Genomic DNA, 22452 nt, shown 5'->3' on the forward strand with positions numbered 1-22452 from the left:
AAATATTTTAAAGTAATTATATTACCTACAATACAATACCCAAATTACCAGTTGGGCTGTTCGTAAACAATTTAACCAAAGAACTTCACTCTTCTTCCTGTTTGAAAATTATTTATGAACAAAGGTTGAAGTGATGTTGTAGCTGCAATGGACCAGGAAACATATGAGAGGCAAAGACTTTGGTGATATCTTGTATTAGACGGATTTGTATAGTTGGGAGAGATACTGGACAACCTTTCTTGCACAAGCTGCCCTTCCTCAGCTCTCTTAACGGCTTAAAACACTTCAAAACAGATTTATGAACAGACCAATTTTTCATAATTGTTCAACCTACTACCTCACCTGAATAAAACTGCATGTGAACTGCTGGCTGACTGCTTGTTACTTACTAGCTGATTGGTTATGGGGTCCCACTGTGTACCAATGTATGCAACTGTGTGTATATATGCAATCCTAGTTGTGAAAGTTCTCATCTTACTTTATTTACACCCTTCCCCTCCCTGCCAGGGGTCTGGCCAGGGTACACACAATTCCTAACTGCAAAGACTGCACCTATACATCCTTCCACCCCTCTCAACTGTGACCTCCATACAGTTTTAACACAACTGCCCATCACTGCATGCATCACTGTTGCAAACAAATCAGCTATTGCGTTGTGGATATGCATTCCCAGTCCTGACTGAAAGGGAAGCAGACAAACATGAACGACAGTCTCTGCATTAGAGATTTAGAATCATGGAAAATGAAGTTTGGAAGGGACCTCAAGAAGTCATCCAGTCCAATCCCTGCTCTAAGCAGGACCATCCCCCCTAACTAGATCATTTCAGCCAGGCCTTTGGTCGAGCCGGGCCTTAAAAACCTCCAAGGATGGAGCTTCCACCACGTCTCTACATAACCTGTTCCAGCGTTTTACTACCCTCTGAGCAAGAGAGTTTTTCGTAATATCCAACCTAAGCTTCCCTTGCTGCAACCTGAGACCCTTGTTCCTTGCTCTGTCATCTGCCACCACTGAGAACAGTCAAGCTCCAGTAATAGTTTGTGGTGCTGTATGAAGCATCTGTACTGCATCAAACATAAGCTGTTTGTCTTTCCAATCAAAATGTATCCTCAGCATAACAGAGAAAGATTATAGGACTGGAAGGGACTTCCTGGGTCACTGAATCCAGTCCCCTGGCTACTGCATTCAACAGCAAAAAAACAACTTTCATAAAATGATCACATTCCTCATTCACGTCATTGTAGAACCTCCCAGAATCAAATAGTTATAAACCGTTTTTTTCCCCCCCAGCCAAAATGAGCCTCTCAGTTTTTCTCTTGTGTTTGCTCCACCCATATTTAGAAAATGCAATTTTATTCCCTTCTTAGTCTGTTATGCTAAACTGAATAAGAAAAGGTACAAAATTACAAATACAAGAAGGGTTTCTACAAGTATACCAGCAAAAAGAGGAAGATCAGGGAAAGTGTGGGTCCCATATTGAATGGGGGGCCACCTACTGATAGGTGATGCAGAAAAGGCTGAAGTATTCAATGCCTTTTTTATCTGTCTTCCCAGGCAAGGTCAGTTCCCAGATTACTGCAGCAATATGGGGAGAAGGTGAGCAGCCAACAGTGGCAAAAGAGCAGGTTAGGGACTACTTAAAAAAGCGGGACATGTACAAGTTGATGGGACTAGATGTGATGCACTTGTGGGTGCTGAGGGAGTTGGAAAATGTGACTGTAGAGGCATTGGTCATTAGTTTTGAAAACTCGTGGTGATAGGGAGAGGTTTCAGATTACTGGAAAGAGGAAAATATATTGCCCATCTTGAAGAAAGAGAATGAGGAGGATCCAAGGAACTACAGCCTGGTGAGCCTCACCTCAGTCGTTGGAAAAAAATCATGGGGAGCAGGTCCTTAAAGAATGCATTTCTAAGTACTTGGACCAGAAGACGGTAAATAGGAACACTCAGTATGGATTCACCAAGGGCAAGTCATGCCTGACCAACCTGATTGCCTTCTTTAGTGAGATGACTGGCTCTGTAAATGTTGGGAGACCAGTGGATGTGGTATACTTTGACTTCAGCAAGGCTTTCAATATGGTCTCCCACAACATTCTTGCAAGCCAGTTAAGGAAGTATGGGCTGGATGATTGGACTGTAAGGTAAGGGGATTTAAAAAAAAAACTGGCTGGATCATTAGGCTCAAGGGTAGTAATCAATGGGGCTTGATCTCTAGTTGGCAGTTGGAATCAACTGGAGTACCCCCGGTGTTGGAACTGGGGCCAGTTTTGTTCCATATCTTCATCAATGAACTGGAAGATGGGACTGAATGCACCCTCATCAAGTTTGCAGATGACACCAAGATGGGGGGAGTAGTAGATATGCTGGAAGGTAGGGCTGGGATTCAGAGACAGAGAGAAACTGGAGGATTTGAACCAAAAGAAAACTCATGAAGTTCAGTAAGGACAAATGCAAAGTCCTGCTATTAGGAGAGAACAATCCTGTACAAAGCTCTGCAAAAAGGCCCAGGGGTTACACTTGACAATAAGCTGAATATGAACGAGCAGTGTGCCCTTGCTGCCAAGAAGACTAACAGCATACAGGGTTGCATTGGTAGATGTGTTGCCAGCAGACTGAGGGAAGTAATTATTCCCATCTATTCAGCACTGGCAAGGCCACATCCGGAGTACTGTGTCATTTTGTGCCCCCCCACTACAGAAAGGATGTAGACAGGTTGGAAAGAGTCCAGTGGAGGGCAATGAAAATGGTTTGCGGGGTCGGGCACATGACTTTTAAGGAGAGGCTGAGGGAACTGGGCTTATTTGGTCTGCAGAAGAGAAGACTAAGGAAGATTTAACGGGAGCAACGCTCAACTTCCTGAAGGGTGGTTGAAAAACAGACGGAGCTGGACTGTTCTCAGTGGTGGCAGATGACAGAACAAGGAGCAATGGTCAAGTTTCAGCAAGGGAAGTTTAGCTTTGGTACCAGGAAAAGCTTTCTTGCTATGAGAGTAGTGAAGTACTAGAAAAAGTTACCCAGACAGGTGGTGGAATCTCCATCCTTGGAGGTTTTTAAGACCTGGCTAGACAAAGCCTTGGCTGGCATGTTATAATTGAGAATGGTCCTGCTTAGAACAAGAAGCTGGGCTAGATGACCTCCTGAGGTTCCTTCCAACCCTAATTTTCTCCAATTCTATAACTCTTTGAAAAGTCTCATCTCAAATAGGCTTCCCATTCTCCCTACCATCCTGTTCCTATTAGGATTTTCTGGAGCGTGTGGGTAACTGGAGTGGCATGTATATTTCAAATGAGGCATCACAAGGACTGTGTACAGTGGTATTTATACTTACCTTTCCATACTGGAAATGTCACTCTTTATGCATTGTAAGTTCTGGTCACTTTAACTTGGGTATATTATGTTTTTGGAAGTTCTGCTTCCACCCTGGATGCAACAGTTTCCATTTCCACACTCTCCTTCCTATCATCCATGTTATCTTTGTCTCCCTGATCAATTTTACCACCTTATGATCTTAGATCATAGGACCTTCACAGTCTCTTCCTGTCTTAAGCTAGCTTCCCCTTTCTCGTTAAATTTACAAACACCTTTGTGCTTCTTTCCATACTTTCTTTTATGCTTGGAGGAAGCTCTCCAGACATGCACAGCCACTTCATTGCTCTTAAGATCTCTCCGTTTAACTCTCCTCTGCAGAAAATACTGAGAAAACTGGCTATTACGGTGTTGAGACTACTGCATACGATGACCAATATTGCTTCCGCATCATTGTGATCATCAGCCATCTATCTCATCTCATACTTCAAGTACAAACTCTTTGGAATCAGATCCGCCTTTCAACTCTGTTTGTACAGGGGTTGACATAAAAACATCCTGGTCTGAGGGCACCAAGGAGTGACAATAATGCAAATACTAGTACTAATGAGCTTGCATACAACTAACTGAGATAACAGCTCACTATGAAGACTGAGCACCTCATCAGTGCACATCACCAACTCATTTAGCATATCTTAAAAAAAACCCCCAAACTCCAGTTTTTCTAAAAGCTCCATTTTTCAAAAGCTTCTAGTACAAAATTGGTAAGGCTGAAGATCCAGACTTCAGCTCCATGTGGCAAGCTTGCAAGAATCAAATTGTATGGAAAGGAGTAAAATTCGGGGGGAGGTTGCAAAACTGTGTACAAGTTACTTAGAAAAAAGGGCTTTAACCTCAAGGGAGAACAGTCCAAAGGTAGTCATGGTAGAAAGAAACGAGGTTCTTTCATCATTTGGTGATAAACAGTGCATAAATGTGTGGCAACAACTTCTGAGAAGTATTCAAATAGCTACAAAACCCATAAACATTTGATTAAATAGCAAATGAGACTGGGTATGCACTCAGTGCTCAGTTTTTATTGGATTTAAATGTACTTCACTGCCAAAAGCATGAAAGGTTCATCTAGGAGTAGACCAGTGCAACGCAGATAAAAACTGACTACACTAAAAAGCTATTTTGTTAAGATTTCACTACAGCATTTTCCAAGAGGATTATTAAACTATAACCCCTGTTAAGATTGGCTCATGATGGAAAAAATACTAATTACTGACAGGCTGACCAGAAATTCAAATGTAAATTAATTATACTATTTCATAACACTGCAAGTCTACTGAATGACTTGTGTTCTCTGGAAATCTTACATCAACCATTTAAAGGAAGCCTCTGTATAGGTGTATAGAAGAATTTTCTATGATCATGTAATTGCTGATTAGTCTTTTTTACTTTCTGGTTATTTAAAAAAATAATACTAATAATCCAGCTATTCTGAATGACACAGGGTGTTTAGAAAGATTTCCAGACTATGAAAATAACCTGTTTTTTCATTACTTTAGTTGAAAATGTGAGATTTTTATTCACATCTTTAAAATATGTTTCTATTAGAACTCTTTGACCTTCTAGAGGCACAAATATAACTATGACAAAATTCTGGTTGAGATTACTATGACTTGACCTCCTATTTCTGTAAGTATGTCAAAGTTTTCTAACTACCTCAGGGTAAATAAAAGCTTAACACTCCTATTGTTAGTATATACTTCTAATTTTGGATATTATGTAGAAACACAAAATGAGAGTCAACTCCTTGGAGAAAGTGACTTTAGAGTGATCTCAGCACTTTGCAACTTATCCAGCTGTTCTTTTCCAAGCTTGTTTATTTTAGTTAAACAAAATGTTATATTTACAAGCTATTCATGAAACATGCAACTCATTCAAACTGAAGCTGAATGCTCTACCAGTGTAACAATATTATACTAGATCGCTATAACCCAAATTAATAATGTGGTCATATTTTAATTGCTGCAGCCACATTTACAGTTGCAAATGCATGGCTGCTACCACCTACCCCACAAACTAGCACCAAGTGCGGTCACCCCTATCTCTACTACCCCTCACCCCCACTGTTTAAGAATCTTGTATTATCTCAGGAGCAAATGGGTCTGTAACTTCAGCTCAATCTGTAAAAGCTTATGTTTTCATATACAAAATCAGGAACAAATCCTTGCAAGCGATCTGAGCAGGGGCATGGTTACACCACACAAATCAGCCTAAGCATTTTTTATTTACAAACATATTGCTGCTCAGGCAAAGACCACATCTAAACACTAAAAAGGAAGAAAAGGAACTAGTCAAAACTACTAGGGAAATGCCCTTGTTTGTAGGGTATAAACAGATAATTCTGTTATCTTCAGGCTTATAAACTATGAATGAAACATTTTTAGGTCCTACACCTGCACTGAACCTAGCAGAATGCAGGCATTTGTTTTCAGGACTAGGTCCTCATTCAGTAACGTATAAAATGTAACGTTCACTTTCCTACTGCTTTTCAGTTTGGCAGTTACTGTTACCAAAACTCTTAAACCTTTAAAATGCTACTGTAATAATTTGTTCCTTTCTCAGCCTGTAGGTTTTCCTATGTGTACCTCTAACTCTCAATACAAGAGATATTCTACTCAATCACAAAAGGAACTAGGCAGCTAAAACTGGGTTTAGGTGGCAGATTAAGCATTTAAATCCTAAGTAGAGACCCTAACTCTCTTGCACCCATAAGCAGCCACTTAACCCAGCTCAGGAGGCTCCTAGGTAACTAAACTCATTAGGTTTCTCCCTATTTGATCTGAAAGTTGTCTATATAGCTACAGTCGTGCCTTCTGCACATGTCAAGAACTTGCATATATCAAGCCCCATTTGGGCTTAGAGTGTGAGCAGAGCAGCACCTGAAGAGCCCAAACTAGCAGATGTGTTCAGGAGATGGCTACTACACAGTAACCAGAGGAACTTCATTCAAAAATACACTGAGCAGGATGTGGTGGGTGTATTCACCATGTACACAATAGTTAGCATTAAGAGACATTGTCTAGGAGACCCGAATCCTAAGTTTAGTTCTTAGTGTCAGACTGCATTTTAGATAAAAAACAGAAGTAATAAATTCTAAGAGCAGGGAAAGGAACCTGGAATTTTTCCATGTAGGTGAGCACCCCAACCACCAAACTACAGCATCAGGCTCTCTGTCATTCGCATTCCTTCAGGCTGCTTGAAACCCGCATTCCTTTCCAAGAGCAGCACAGTTTCAACAAAAGAATGACCCTACACAGCCTAGGCTCTTGCCTGGCAGCTACTTGACCACCTACTTCTTGTAGGAGCTGGGAAAAGAGTATTTGAATTCCCACAGGCCAAGGAGGGATTCTAAACTAGCTTTCTATTTCTAGGGCAAGTACTCAAAACACTAGGCTAGTATAGGCAGGCAGCACCCACATGCTCCATCAGCAGTGTCATCTTATAAGAAGAACAAGCCCTCCTGTATGCTTTGTGAGGAGGCTTGTAGGCATCTATGCTCAGAAGCAGGTCCTATGGTCTATATCTTAAATTAACAGAAGTCCCTTCTCTTGCTGCTCTTACTTAGGTGCCTATGCTCAAGATGGGAGCAGGAGTTCAGATGCATCTTTGTGTTCAGAATTTCTTAGCTGAATGCAGCTCTCTGTTCAGCATAGGTTTCTTGGATCTCCCTAGGCATAGTAAAGGGAGCCAAGACACCTAACCCTGCACTATGGGGTTCACTCCATTGCCATGTATCTAAAAAGCAAGGCATTGGTAGCACCTAACTTGATTGATCTGGCCCGGTGTGGAAAAGTTTTGACATATCTGGCAAACACCTAATATGCATAAGCAAGCCAAATATATTACATTGCAATTACCAAGTATGAATGGAATCTTCAAACTGGGTTTTGACTCAACAATCATCTAAGAATCCTAATTTTCATAGGCTTGTATTCATTTTGAAAAACTGGCTGATGCCTAGCTATTCGAGCAGCCTCTAGACTTAAATTTCTTTTGCATAATTTCTAGCCTTTAAAAAAAAAAAGAAAATACTCTAGTGCCTATATTCCTTATGCAACATCCGTTGCATCATTTTTAGGACTTAATTAGAATAACATCTGAGTGCTAGTTTGACTGTAGTGAAAGCACTAGGATGGAGATGGAAATGATGCTGTAATAAGATGCAAAAATGAATAAACTCTGAACCTGAAAACAGCACAAGTATGCACTGGAAATTCAATGCAGTGTGCTACAGCTCCAGTGTAGTCATAAGCACTAGTCTGTAGGGAGTTAAAGACAAGTAAAAATGCAGGAGAAAAGATGGATTCATGAGCTGTTGTCTCATTGGAAAGATAAATGCTTTCCATGCACCTGGTTATATAGACAAGTGGGCAAAAGAGAAAATAGCAAAATGATTTTGCCTTTAAGTCCATTAGAAACTTGTTTCTTGCCTAAAGGGACAATACTTTTAGTTTAAGTTACGCATATGTAAAAAGAAATATTCTTCCCTGTAACTTCTGGCTGTTGATGCTCAAACATCTCCCACATTTGAATGAACAGAGAAGCATGAAACTCCTTGTACTATTAATAGTTCTGCTGTCACCACATATTAAACCAATAAACAAACTTAAATTTAACTTAGATTTATTGTTCTGAGTAAGTCGTTCAGGTATGCAATTCTAGGAGCCAAGGAATATTTATAACTACAGTACCCACGAAAGCTGAAACACAAATGCTGCCTTTCCAGTAAAATTAATGAACTGAATTTCACATTTTGAGCATTCTTCCGCCAGCCAGCATGCAGCCCAGAATCTGACCACATAGAACTCCCCTTCACTAACTGGGACTGTTCACAGTCTGTCTCGTTTACATTTGCTAGACACTTGCAAAATAGTATACTAGAGTGCTCCCTGCATCATTTTTTCATTTCTTAGCAATAAATTAAATTAAGCAACTTCTTCATCAGATCTTAACTATGTAAATGTGAGCTGAAGCTCTGTCTGAGCACTTTCCTTTAGCAAGTTTCAACCATACCAATGGATGATAAAACAATGTTAGATTCACACACTGGTGTATTAAGGAATTAATATTTTGCCAAAGAATTTCACAGAAGTGCTGTCTCACTAACACCCCAGTTCAGGAAAACATCCCTGTTTAGGACAGCACAAAGAATATGCTTAAATAATGTCCTAATTCACAACCCTCAACCCTGGTAATAGCACAGATGCTATTGAGCACAGAACAGATGATTCAAATATCTCATATTAATTGCCAAAGGCAAATGACAGCTAAAAGAATTGTCAAGAACACTTGATTTTTGTCCCCTGCCAAAAGAAAGTGACCAAAGAGTCCAAAATTATCTTATTTGGTTGCAAGAGCGGACTTAAATGGGTCAAGGTAGTCTCAGGACTGCCAGTAAAGTCAAAGTTTCCTTAATACAAGGTTGCCAGCATTCACCCCAGATGGGAGAAATCCCTAACCAAATGATATGAGATATGGGTTTTTTTGCACAAGGGCTCATCTGAGAGATAATGGCTTCTTTAACTTCTGGACGTAAGACCATTACAGGACTTAATTAATCTAGTAATAAGAGTGCTGGATCCAACATGGATTCACAGAAAAGCTGGGACTGGAAAGTGACCTCGGGAGGTCATTAGTCCAATTCCCTACTAAAGAAAGGTTTGTTTTTGTCTAAACCATCCTCAGCAAATATTTGCCTAATCTGCTTTTGGAAGCTTCCAAAGTGGTGACACCTTGAAGCACTTTCAATAATTCCTGAAACTTTAAAAGAAACAAATTCCCTTCCCCCTGACCCAAACCAAAAAAATCTATTATGGGAGCGCTAATCCAGTCTGAATTGATGAATTTTTATCTGTCAAACACAGGAATGATCTGACAGCAATAAGCAGTCTACTGAAGAAATTTATCACACTTTTGTATTTTTTTCCTCCCAAGTGAAGACAGGAATTTATCAGGCTGTCCAAGACTTATAACAGTTTTGCAAATTGGGACTGCCTAAGTATTACTCATAGGAAAGGCCAAAACTGTTTGCAAGCATAAGCTCTCAAGAATTGTTTTTAATGTGTTCAAATTTCCTTCCATCTCTGACCACTCATTGCCTTGTTAAAGTGACATATGAAGAAAGCATTAAATATACATTCAGATTTTGTTATACAACTAGTGGAACAATAGCTGTCAGGCCAACAGCAGAGTGACCTACTGCATGCACACTTTTGTCTCTCCCTCAGGTCACACTCTGAAACCCAACTGAGTCCCTTACCAAAAAGGGCAGACTATATAATAGGTCCCACACATCCTCTTGGGAACAAGGGTGAGTCTGATGTAAGCCTGAACTAAACAAACTCATATGTAATCCTGATCTCCCTGCATGCCCATTCACCAGTTCCAGCCTGTAGAATAAGACTGAGGGTGTCACTTAGATGCTAATCCAGAAGAGATCCACATGATTATGACTTACAGAAGCCACCACTAGCAAAAATGTTGAAATCAATCCTGACCAAAAACCATTGTATTATTTTGTACCCGTTCTAATTCATTCAACTATTATACACATGACCCTATAAAGCACACTGTGCAGCAAGGTCTCTGTAGCTTCTGTACCATTTTGTGTTGCAACTAGAAACCTGAGTATTTTGAACCCAATCTTGTTACTGAGTTAAATATGAAAATGAACAATTGGTACTACGCTCACTGTACTATTTTGTTTTTAACTTTATTAAATATTTATTTGCAGTACAATATCTTTCAATTTGATGTATATTTCTGTGTCATCCACAAGCACCTTTGATGGCTGCTGTAAGAGAAAGAGAATGTCTAAGTTCTGATATATGAAAGGGGTAAGATGGGGAACATACGAAAAAAGCATGCCAGCTTGGATGCTAGAGACATGACATCTAGAACTCAGGAAGAAAAGCATCTCTTTACCATATGTTGGTGGCTACTTGTGTCTTAACTTGAATTTAAGGAGAGACTGGAAAGAACTTGAATAACACCCCTCATCCCAGTGTAATTTAGGGACAGTTATCCCATACCTCACCAGTGCAACCAACAATGATGTAAATACACATTAGGTAGCCAATTCTCCAAAGAATGATCACTGAATTAGTTAACAATGGCATTTTAGTTACCACAGTTAGACTTTAGACGTTTTTTTCCCCTCTAGGGTATCAGTTAGACAGCACATGTTTTCATGAAGTCCTTATTTTGAAGATTTCTTTTTACAACGTAAAAGCTTATAGAAGTTTTGTAAGATATGTTCTGAAGCTCCATTTGGCAACACAGCATGTCCTGGGAAGTGACTCTTGTGGTAGTGGAAATGTATAATATTAGTATCTTTATTCTGTTTTGTTTTCCTATTACAAAAACAACATATAGCTTGTATGTGCTATTCAGGTTGCCAATATGCGTAATATCCAAAGAATGGGCATATTAAGAATATTACACATGATGACTGTAACAACCTCAAAGTGAAACTAAGGCTCAAGACATCTAGGGAAATACACCTTCCAAATTAAACATTCCATTGCTTTCAACTCTCCATGGTCTAGGAGTTCACATTCAATTATTTACCCAGAACCCAGCTATTCTTTACGTTCTTGCAGTTTCTTTTTCCATAGTTTTTTTTAAATCTATGCACAAACTATATCTGTGCCAAAGCCTATTTAACCTGATTTCCATGTTGTACATAATTCAATTTCAGAAACTATTTCAGCAGTTTAATCTATTCTTAATGATACTGTATTTACAAGCTTGCTGCCTTTAAATCCCTTGCATGCATTTTAGATGAGTTTGTTTATTTCCTTAATTTACAGGAGTGTTAATCATTAGATGGGATTTGTTTAGACAAACTGTGCTTAAGAACACCACCACATTTCAAGCATATGAATAGTATTTAAACACCACAAGCTACTCTGTATTATATTTAATGGGAGGTTAGATACATTATCTATTCTGATTGGATCAGAATTGGTACTTCAGTATCCTCAAGAATGATCAACAAGAGAAAGTTATTTGCAATACAATGCAAAAAAAAAGGTAACAAATTCCCCAATTGTTTTGAAAGACTGAAATAATATTGAAGTAATGTACCATTTTAAAACACAGATGTTAGGGTAATGACGGTGGCTCAAAAAAGCGAATGGCTAGTTGTTTTTCAGGATGATTTCACAAGCTCCTCACCTAGCCTAATTTAATGGTTTTTTTCCCCACTTCTAATTATGCTGAAACATCAGTTAAGAGCCTACCTGATGTTTTGGAGAATTTGCTGTGCTGGGATTGATATTCCGCAATGCCTAAGAGTAAAAAATAAGATGGATACAAATTACTTTAAAGCTGCATGGTTCAGATGTGCAGGCTGACTTACAAACACCATCCTGTAGTATCAAGTCCCCAAGACAGCCCAAGATGAGATAGGATAAGAGAGTTAAGAGCCGATGAAAATCACCGCACAATGAAACAAAAAACTGAGTACATGAATGACGTAGAAGCTTAAACGCCCAGGGGAAAAATACGAAGGAAACTGGTGGTCACTCCATCCAAAGTTAGTCAGATTTCTCCCAAAGAACTGAGGGAAGAAGGAAATTAGAAGTCCTACCTAAGAGCATGCTAGCACAGGGTAGACATTTGTTGGAGGATTAATAGCAAAGCAGGAACAACAGAAGCCCAGGTGCTGAAGCAGAGAGAGACCAGATGCTATCTTAAAGACATGTTTTTATCTGAAGTATTTGAAATGAAATGAAAAGAAAAGAAAAAGCCCTGGACTCTATAAGGATCTCCGATCTTGTATCCAGAGACGATAAAGATATCTACAATCTGGCCCTGAGTACAAAAGATCATGGGAGTTAGATTCCAGGACAAGGACAGTCTACTGCAGGTGTGATGAAGAAAAAAAGAAGTTATCTCTGAGGACATGAAGATGTTATCTTCTGATATAAAGCCCATCACCCAAAATGAGAAGTGAACAGGATAAGATTAAGGTTCTTTCTTGTCAAAGAAGAGATTAGTGCTTCACCCAAGTCAAAAAACTTCCAAATATTCTAAACTTAGAATACCTAAATATCTAGGACAAAAGAACAGCCAACTTCCTACCAAAGATAATGAAATGAATAGAACTTTTGTTTATTGGAACAAAATGTCACAGTCTCCAGAGTAACTTGGTTGCAAAAACTAAACCAAAATTTGTTATCTATAAATCAAATCCGGGTAAAATGTTACATTAAAAGCCAGTTTAAAAAAAACAAAGTAAAAGGGATTATAATATTCAACAAGTTTGGCTGGCTTTAAGTGAATGCTATTGGAATTACTTCCTTGTCATGACAAGGTAAGACCTTTCTAATGTAAATGTTTTTTTCATTTTCCTCATATAAAGAGCTGCTTCCAGCACAACATATAATTAGTATAATAACGTGTTCCCATCTGTTACTAAATGGTAGATATATGTATTTGTTATGTCCCTACCCAACATTAGACATAGGTTTAACAAAACTGCGTTACATTAAGTTTTCTTTTTCCTCTATTCCTGCTAATACTGCCATTACTCTTTGAAAAGACTGTGCTGTTAACTAAATAATAGCAAAAATTCTGTAATATTTTCCATCTTCAAAGTCATTTTGATCAAATGAAACGTCAAAATATCCTATGAGAAAGGCAGTGATTGCCATTTTATGGATGGAAAAAACAGAAGCAAGAGTTTTAAATAATTTAATCAAAGTTCACAAATGAAAAAAGTTGGAATCTGAAATCCAAAGTTCCCAATTCCTAAAGAGATACCCCAGTAAATAAACTCTCGATGCCCATTTTCTGGTACTAGAAAAAGTTCTAAAAGGAACAGCTTTCAGTTTAAGCACAAGTCTGAAATACCTGCACATAAAAGAACCTCCTGTTCAAAGCCAAGAATGGTTGATAATAAATTTTCCAACCTGACAATTCATTCCCAATTGGATAGCTTTCAGCAATAAGACAATTCTTCCATGTATAGTACAGAACTTTATAAGGACTTTGGGATCCTTCTAGATAGCGATGTATTCTAAAAATATACCCTTTTTGAATAGTTGTCTATTCAAAAAGGTTTTTGCTCCCCTAAAATGATGGTTAAAGAAATACTGTAGGCACCCAGCCTTTCTGCCTCCTGCATGATTCCAGGTTTACTGGACATGGAAAAAAATCTTCTCTCTCAGGTAAGATCATCAGCCTGTGCTGCTTTCCTAAGTTTGCCACCTGAATATCAGTAAGCAAAGAATTTTGCTGAAGCAAACACCTTTCACAAGGTATGTCTGAGGCTTCCATGCTGAGCTGATGATGCAACAAAACAAAGGTAGCACAATCCTGCGGTCCTTCTGGGGCTTAAAGCCTTGCATGTGGTCACTCATGTTTTACACTCAAAGTACAATTTAAGCACAACAGAAACATACAAAAATAAGAAGATATAGTGGAAGCATGTGTCTAACCTGTGGCCTCACCTGCCGAAGCAGTTCTTGATGCTTCAGTCGCAGTCTCTCTTTCTCCATTTGCAACTGTTGCAATCTCATCTGTTGCTGCTGACTGGAGTTGCCACTGCCCATCACACCTCCTTGAGGACTCTGAGGAGCTAATGAAGGTGGCTGCTTCACTGGAGCGCTTTGGGTGATTCGTGGATTCATAGCTAAGGAGTCAAAACAATATGTATTTTAAAACGATAATTCAAATATGTCTGCAGAAGAAAAAGAAATGTCCTTAACGTGATTTATATGAAAACTCATAAACCCCTACAAACCACAACTGTACAAACCATACATCTATATTGATTCTCACAGGATGTACAACCAAAATAACTGTTTGTCACTGTTGAGATTTCACTGTAATAGTCCAGATTTTCTGAACAGTGTGAACCAAAATGGCATCCAACTGTTTGAAAGTCTGGATCTCTATTTAGAGGTAGTGCAAAACATGCAACTAAAATAATAAAATGGTTGCAATCAAAATACGTTAAAATCAAAATGATCATTCATATGATCTAACTTCCTTAATAGTAATTTTTTTCAAAGCATCAGACAAGCCAGGTATATTCATCGAGATCTAACAGTTCAATATTGATATTAGAGAGCACTAAATGCTTAACAATGGAACGTATATAGTGGATCACCTAATTTTAAATCCTGTTATTTTAATAACATCCCCTAAAGTGTATTCTCCAGTTTTAAATAATCCTAATAAGTTGGAGCTTCTACTGCTTGGCCTTGGGAAACTAATACATCTCATTGTAACATAAGCATTTTTCCTTAAAGTATTTCTTTTCCTCTCATTTCATCCAGTACCCTTTCATTATACCCTCCTGTACATTTAAAGCACGTACGACCTCTGGTTAAGAAGCCATCATTTGACCTGGGATGACAGGCTGTTTCAGCACAAAAGAAAAACTGATAGCTCCTTTAGACAGGGTGAATTTTAAATCATATAGAAGAACACCTAGAATACTGTTAGGTATTTTCTAAGAGGATAAGTTAGTAACAATCCTCATATCTGACTTAATTTCCACTATAAAGGATTCTTGCGACTTCTTTTTAAGAAGCCTTAACCCTGCTGCTGTTTACTATGGGCCTTTCATCCTCAGCAGGACGGTAACAGGCCTCACACTACAGAAGTACCTTTTCTTTGTTCCATGACATTCTACAAAGATTTAACTACTTTTTATAATTCTTTACTACTGTAGTTTCTTTACTTCCATGATGACCCCCATGAGACCCCACTCCCCTAAGTAGGAGAACCACATGGGGAAGAAACCCCTCATCCCCTAAAATGGCAGAGGGAGAAAACTATACCAGACTTTCAAAACATACTCTACATTCAGCACAAGGCATCAGTAGTCCATAATTTCTCACTTTGGAAAAACAGCCTGTTTTTGTTAACTGCAATGGTGGAACTCATTCTTGCATTGCAGGAGGTTTAGGATTTTGCTCTTTAAAGAGCTGGAGGAAATTGTGCATAGAGTGGGGAAAAAGAAATGAAAATCTCTCTCTCAAAAGAGCATTACTTAGCCTGTATTCTCGTGATGAAGGGTGCAGGGAGAGCTCTGATTTTTCATGATTAAAAAACCATAATCAAATACCAAAATGTATAGGTATTTAGAATTTATTTTATTATAATGATTGAGGCAGTGGTAGACTTCCAAGTTGCTTTAAAATCATAAATATATCAGTAAAACATTGTGTTCAACTGATTCGTATGTATTAGAGGAGTTTCATTTTAATGGCAGAAAAATGTGGATTTTGAGGGAAGAATTTGTGATTTTTAATCAGAGAATTTGCCATTTTTAAACAGAGGAAACCAGGATCCCTGCTTATGATATAGTCTTTGATTATATGATCATCTACTACTAATTTCCCCTCTAGGTTTCATGTCTCATTCAGTACAAAGGTTGAAAGGAGAAGCAAACCAAAGTTAAGGGTGCATAGACAGCAAACCATACATTTGGCACTGCTCAGCTTTTAAGTACTTGGGTTATTTAGGTTGCAAAACTTTCTTGTAATTTTTCTAAAATTGTTCCAGTAATTATAGCCAATTGCGGAAGTTGATATTAATCTGTGAATTTCATCGATGTGCTAGTCATTCCATCATTCAGATAAAAAAAAGTGTGTTAAATGAGATCACGTTTATATATTTATATCTTTGTGGTACTACTTTAGAACATTTCAGACGTACTAATATAAATTTTTCCATAGCTTTTCATTCATATCTTAAATAAACGTGGCAATCTTTGTAGCTGTGGATTATTTTGGGGAATGAAAAATATCATGGTATCCTATTAAAACACAAAATTTATACCATTCACCTTTAAAAAGTGACTGGATTTCATATTAATAGTATTCCTAAAAGATATCAAAGTACTGGAAAGTGCTGATTATCTGAAATAGAAATGTCAACAAAACTCATTAACTTCCATGAATTTATATAATACAAACTGTTTTTTCAATCAGTCTCATCTAGAAGTCAGCATCTTTTACTATAACAACATTTGGTTTTGATTTAATTGTATTGTTAGAATAATTTGGGGAAATGATTAAAAACCTAGACACTAATTATATGTATAATTAAAAAAGTAACTATATTCTATTTTCAAATTCAGCACTGTTAAAATAAAAGTATTCTAAATGAATTTAAAGCAAAGCCTAAGCTATTAAAGTACTGAACCAGCAAAATCACAACTACTGTTATGTATTTAATTCAGCCATGCTCTACTATGTCACAGAAACGAAATACATTTAAGGAGTGAGCAGAAACTGGGTCAGTATCCATTCGTTTTAAACAGTTACCAGGTTGCTTGTCTATAAGCTAAATCTTTGTTTGAAGATAGAAATAGCAAGAAAGTATACCAGTATTGTTAAGTAACTTTACAAGTCCTTAATAAAAAATATTGTTGAAAAGTTGTTTGACATGTTGTTTTGTATTTAAATTGGGTCATGCTGTTAACAAGCATTAAATATTTTTAAACACTGCTAATGGCTTTTCAAACAGCTACTTAAAAAGTGTTGAAGATAACGTAAAAGTTTGCCCTACTGCAACTCTGGATTAAAATTTATAACAAACTAACGTGATATTTAAAAACTTCAATTGTGGCTGGATAACTACTAAAAGGAGAAAACAAAACACTGAAAAGATAGCTACTGGCTCTCTACAAACACTTCATGGTCAGGCTACAATTGGGGTGCACAACGCAAGCCTGCACGCTGCACACACCAATCGTAGTTTTTTGTTAAAATATTTTACTACGTGAAAAAGATTTGAAAAGTAAAATACTGACTCCTTGGTCCTCACTTTAGGGCTATCCATTAACCTGCATATGCATGCCTACACTATCCATTCTTGCAAAGCATGTTGAGAGCTTGCATCTGATGAGAGAAGATCATACTAATGGTCGGCCTCCGTTGGGAAACTATCTTACACCTCAATCCAGTTGGGAGTTGGGCATTCCCAGTTAATACATCCATGAAGCATGAAGCTCCAACTCTATGATGCACTGACATGCTGCTAAGGAAAGCTGATGCTCTTCAACTTCACTCTCATGACTTCTTCTATTGACCTCAACCAAACCAAACGACTCTGCCTGTGCTTCCTCATGCGGCGCTGACCCAGCTCAGCGTGGCGCTGTGTGGGGCTGTGCAGCTCCAGGCAGTACCAGGGCCACTTGGGCTGTCACCCAGGGGCCGGCATCGCTCATAGAGACTGTGTGCTGTGCTGGGCCGGGTCCTGCCTCCGTGGAACCAGCCCAACCCAATGGCACAAGGGCTCTGTGAAGGCAGGACCCAGCCTGGCACAACACATTGTCCCTGAGAGCAGCACTGCCCCCCAGGTGACAGCCTGGGCAGCCCTGGTGCTGCTTGAAGCTGCATGGCCCCACACGGTGCCACGCTGAGCCAGACCGGTCCCATGACAGGCGATGCCAGCTCTGAGGCGATCAGGCTGGGCTGCGCTGGTGGGAGCTCTGGCCACAGCAGGTCCTGAGCGCCCCACAGCTGCTGCCATGGCGGGGCGGGGGGGGCGCGCTGTGGGCCCTGCAGGGGACTCATGCTCCCTAAGCAGCCTCCCTACCCCTACACATGCTAGGGCAGCTGGGGGCACCATAAAGACCTCTCTGGAGGTCCAAGCCCCTGCTTGTCCCACCACTGTTTTCCGGGGTGTTTTTATTTGATACCTGGAAATCCAGGTATCAGATTTTGAGCCAATGTCCCCTCACAGACTGACGTGCTGGTGGGGCAGCACCTGCACATACACTCAGCCCCCACAGCCTCAGATCAACTGTCCGAGGCTCCGTGATTGACCACTCAATCGACTGGTGGGTGACCACTGGTCTAGTCACTTGCTTGCCGGTTCAATCTATGCAGATTAGACTAAACTGCCAAGATGAAATCAATTCTGGCTTGGGTTTTGCAAATGTCTGTACTAAGCCCTAAAGATAGATTTTCACAAAAGCCCCTATCTGACCCGGTAACATAAACCTCAGCACTTTCACAGTGGGAGTACAGCTTCTCTGAGATATTTCAGCATATCTGAAGAAAGTTTGGGGTACAAAAATAGTGTGGACTATTTTATCATTAGTTTTGGATTTAAGTTCTTGTTCTTCTTAGAGTAACGGTTTTAATCCTGGACAATTCATTTCAGAGCAGACAGGCATTTTAAGGGAGAAATTTCTTAGAACAAAACTTTGTAAGATCTGAAGTATGTTAACAATTAGAATTTAAAGAACAATTAAAACAAGTCACGTTACCAGTTAAGTCTACAAAACAGGAAGAAACTAGCATCATATAAACAAAACTTTTTGAGATTTTAATTTTTTAAAGTAGTTTTTAAGGTTTATTTTATAGCCAGGATGACTGTGAATATCAGAAGGGAGAAGAAAGCCTTTAAATGGTAAGAATGAATGTAAGTGCATCATTTTTTAATTTTCAGTTAAAAAACACACAGCATTTCAAAACTTAATATTTAATACTGGGAGAGAAAACAACTTGGTTCAAACAAAATGACAAGGAAAATTAAGATTGTTTATAAAAACTTTAAACCTCTTAATTCTGGTTAATCACATACCTAAAGTATCACCCTGGGGCAATCTTTTGTTTTTGCTATAAACTAAGTACCCAATAAGAAGCAGTGAATGATTGTCAGAATTTGAAATGTAAAAGGCTGATGGATAGAGGCTCTGTGACTAATTGAGGAAAGGAGTGATGAAATCTACACAGTAAAGGCTACCTAACACTATCAGTATAATCTCATGTAAACATATTTGTTTTTGTGCACCTCAGATGCACCTCACTTTAAATGGCTTTAATTCAAAGACAAACATCTTCATTTATCTACTAGAGCTGGGATTTATCAGTTTCCTGATGTATCCTGTTCCTTACCTTCCTTGGGTATGGAAAGCATTTAAGTATGGGGCTCTGCACCCACACAGGGCAGCAGCAAAGACCTCACAAGCAGACAAGGAACAAACAAGGCTTTGTTTCTAGGGGAAGAGAAGGGGATTTGGGGGAGGGGTAAACCAGCATTTTTTAAACACAGGCAATGAGATATAATTCCCCCCCCCATTATGTGCTCTTTTATAGCTAGAACATGGTTTAGTTTCATATTCTGTAACCTACAATCACTTATAGCATAATATGGATTTTGGAAAAGTTTTCAGTTCCTGTGCTTTTAAAATGTGAGATTAACTATTCTATCAGCACCCAAAGAGCAGATAATGCCATAGATAATGAATACGTGACAGTTATGGAAAAATTAGACCACCCTTCACATGCTTAAAGAAAAGAGGAGTAAATAATTACTTCTTTTGGCTTTTTGAAGAAAAGAACAGAGAATATATAACAATTAAGACATATGGGGCCAATTTTCTGCTGCTATAAACTGGCATAGCACCTCAGAAGTCACAGCACTGCTGCCAATTGATAGCAGCAGAAGATCTGTCCCAGGACCCCCTCCTGCAGAAGGGGGAATGGAGAATAGAGCAAAGTAAAAAAAAAAATCATCCTTTTATTAACTGCTTCTCAAAACTACATGCACTCTCCAAATCTGTTTTTTCTCTCTTTTTTTCTATGTTCTGAAAATACTAACTTGCTTTTTTGACAAGTAACAATCAATGTGACTGTTACAGAAAGAATGGAGAATACTTCTTTATTTTCTTATTTATTTTAAACAGGTGGCAGCATTATGTGCATATTTTTTAAAGTTACATTTATTCAGTTTCTGTGGTTTATATAGCAAAGAGAAAAAGGTTTTGTTTATTTAAATAGGAAAACATGGTATAAAGATATATAAAACTATTAGTGGGATTTGGGCAAAAGAATATGGCTGGGAACGCTTAAAGAGAAACGTTAACGTCTTTTTATAAATATGTGCCAGCAGCTTGTTGTTTAAAAATCCTACTAGTCAGCCTTCTGGATAGCAATATTTATAATATATTTTGCTCTTCCCTTTTAGGGGATACAAAATGATTTGAGAAGAGTGTTACTGTCACAGGATCAAGGAGCTGTCCTGTGACTAATATAGGGTTAAGGAGCTGCCAATCACCAGGGGCAGCTCAGATGCTAGTTGCCACAGCAACCAGACAGGTCAGGTGACCAGAAGAGGGCAGGGCCGGGCCTTTATAAACAGCCCAGGCCGGAGCCAGGGTAGCAGTTCCCCTCTGGCAGGGGCAGGGGCAGGGGCAGGGGCAGGGGCAGGGGCAGGGGCAGGGGCAGGGGCTGGGGCTGGGGCTGGGGCTCTGCGGGCGAGCTGAGCAGCCTGGGTCAGTGGTTGCCGCCTGACCACCCTGACCGGCTGCAATGATGCAAGGGTAGAGAGAACCCTGACGGAGGTATGGGAGAGAGCCAGCATAGAGCGGAGGTGGGATTATAAACTCGGGGGCTTATGATTGTGTTATAAGCCGGTAGGCTTCTTGTTTGGGTTGCAGCCGCTTGGCTCATGGTTTTGTTATGGTTAAACTAGAGGACCAGGTGAGGCTGTAGGGGTGCGAGGAGGCCTCACGGGGGGGGGGGGGCTCCCCAGTAGCTTGGGGGTTCCCGGTGCCCAGCGGGGGCACAGTGAGCAGTGCCACAGTGGGCACAGCGTTTCGAGTACCGGAGAGACGCTCGGTGTGTCGGGGTTGTAGCCCCAGCCGCGAAAGGGCGCTCAGGCCCCAGGGGGGGCGAGAGCACGAAAGGGCGCGGCAAAGGCCCTAGAGGGGGCGAGAAGCGCGGCAAAGGCCCTAGAGGGGGCGAGAGGCTCCAGAGAGGGCGAGGAGTGGGGGAAAACCGCAAGACAGACCCAGTGGGGTGAGGCCTGGGCACGGCAAGCCCAGAGGCGCTGGTAAAAGGGGTGCCAGGGGCATGATAGGCCCAGGGGGATCGGAGAGGGGCGCCAGGGTGTCACAAGCCCCAGGGGGTGCCAGGTGAGTGACAGGCCCGGGGGTGCCAGAGTGGGGCACCAGGGCAGGACGAGCCCAAGGGGCGCCAGAGAGGGCGCTGGAGGGCAAGGACAGAGCAACGTCCAGGAACAGCTGTGAGGCTTGGGGCATGCTAAAGGGGAGGTAGGAGGCACGCATTGCCCATAAGGCTGGGGGTGTTGGAGCACCCCACTCGGAACGGAGGTAATACCAGCACGGTGTCAAGGTGGAAGTAGGCAGCCTCCCTTACTGAACTCATAAGATCAAAGACGTGGCAGGTGAGAAGAGGGTGCTGGGTCACCTTAATTGACATGGCAGGGGGCGCTAGTGAGCTCACTGCCGCTTGCAGGTCCCCACTCCGTGACAAATTGATGCATTGGCCGGGAAGGCGGCCGTGCGCGGGGGTAGAACCTGTGACCCTGCAAAGGAAAACAAACCCAGGGGCTAGAATAAAATGGATGGAAAACCAAGTATGGAGACCCATTACTCAAGTTGCTGTGGTGAGGTTGAGGCCATAGGGCAAATTGATACGGTTTGTGAAGCCACAGCCCAGGAAGGGGTTGTGGAAGACCAGGGAGCAAGCGCTGGAGGTCCTATGGCAACTGAGAATGGAGGAGATACAGGAGCAAGTGGTCCAGCTGGAGCAGGAGCTGGAACTTGTGAAGGTGCAAAAGGAGAGCGCTGAGGCGAAATCAGCCGCCCTCGAGTGACACTTGTCGACGGGTAAAAAGGGTGGGGTGGCGAGAGAAATTAGATGCCTCATAGCCAACGAGGCAGAGAGGACTGAAAGAGTAGAATGGGTGGTGGCTATTGAAATGAAAAGGAGCCAGGATAGAGAGTATAGGCTGTGCCACATGCAGGCGGAGTTGGGAACTGGAGAGACCAGGCTCTTGAGGCTGGCAAAATCCCGGCGCGGGAGCAACGGGAGTTACAGCTGAAATTGGAGGTGTCAAGGGACCTTATAGTGACCTTACAGAAAGAGCTGCAGGCTCAAAGGGAGCAGACGCAGGACCTCAGTAAGGACCGGGAGCGTTGGCAAGAGAGGTGCTTGGGGTCTGAACGGATTGTTGACCAGTTCCAAGAGGAGTTAAGCCTGAATTGCATTCAAACCGAGGAGTCTAGGAAAGTGTGGGTACAACAGCTAGAGAAGATGAAGGCCAATATGGAGGATCTGGAGGGGCCCCATCAAGCCCTAGAAAGAGAATTCGCG

The 22452-nt window shown here is 40.6% G+C and overlaps 1 protein-coding gene across 8 annotated transcripts in view; it reads right to left on the reverse strand.

The window, feature by feature from the left end:
• YAP1 (Yes1 associated transcriptional regulator) overlaps window positions 1–22452 on the reverse strand; it is a 130774-nt gene that overhangs the window by 16829 nt on the left and 91493 nt on the right. For 2 of the 8 annotated variants that reach the window (XM_090030199.1, XM_090030195.1), the window contains 2 exons: window positions 13804–13997; window positions 11602–11649 (listed from right to left, as the gene is read on the reverse strand). In XM_090030199.1, the coding sequence (XP_089886325.1) occupies window positions 11602–11649; window positions 13804–13997 (242 nt within the window). The remainder of the gene's footprint in view (window positions 1–11601; window positions 11650–13803; window positions 13998–22452) is intronic. The other 6 variants (XM_090030196.1, XM_090030192.1, XM_090030198.1 and 3 more) reach the window with 3 other exon arrangements.

Source organism: Crocodylus siamensis, chromosome 1 (genome assembly GCF_052110815.1).
Source record: "Crocodylus siamensis isolate JL-2025a chromosome 1, ASM5211081v1, whole genome shotgun sequence".
Taxonomy (NCBI): domain Eukaryota; kingdom Metazoa; phylum Chordata; order Crocodylia; family Crocodylidae; genus Crocodylus; species Crocodylus siamensis.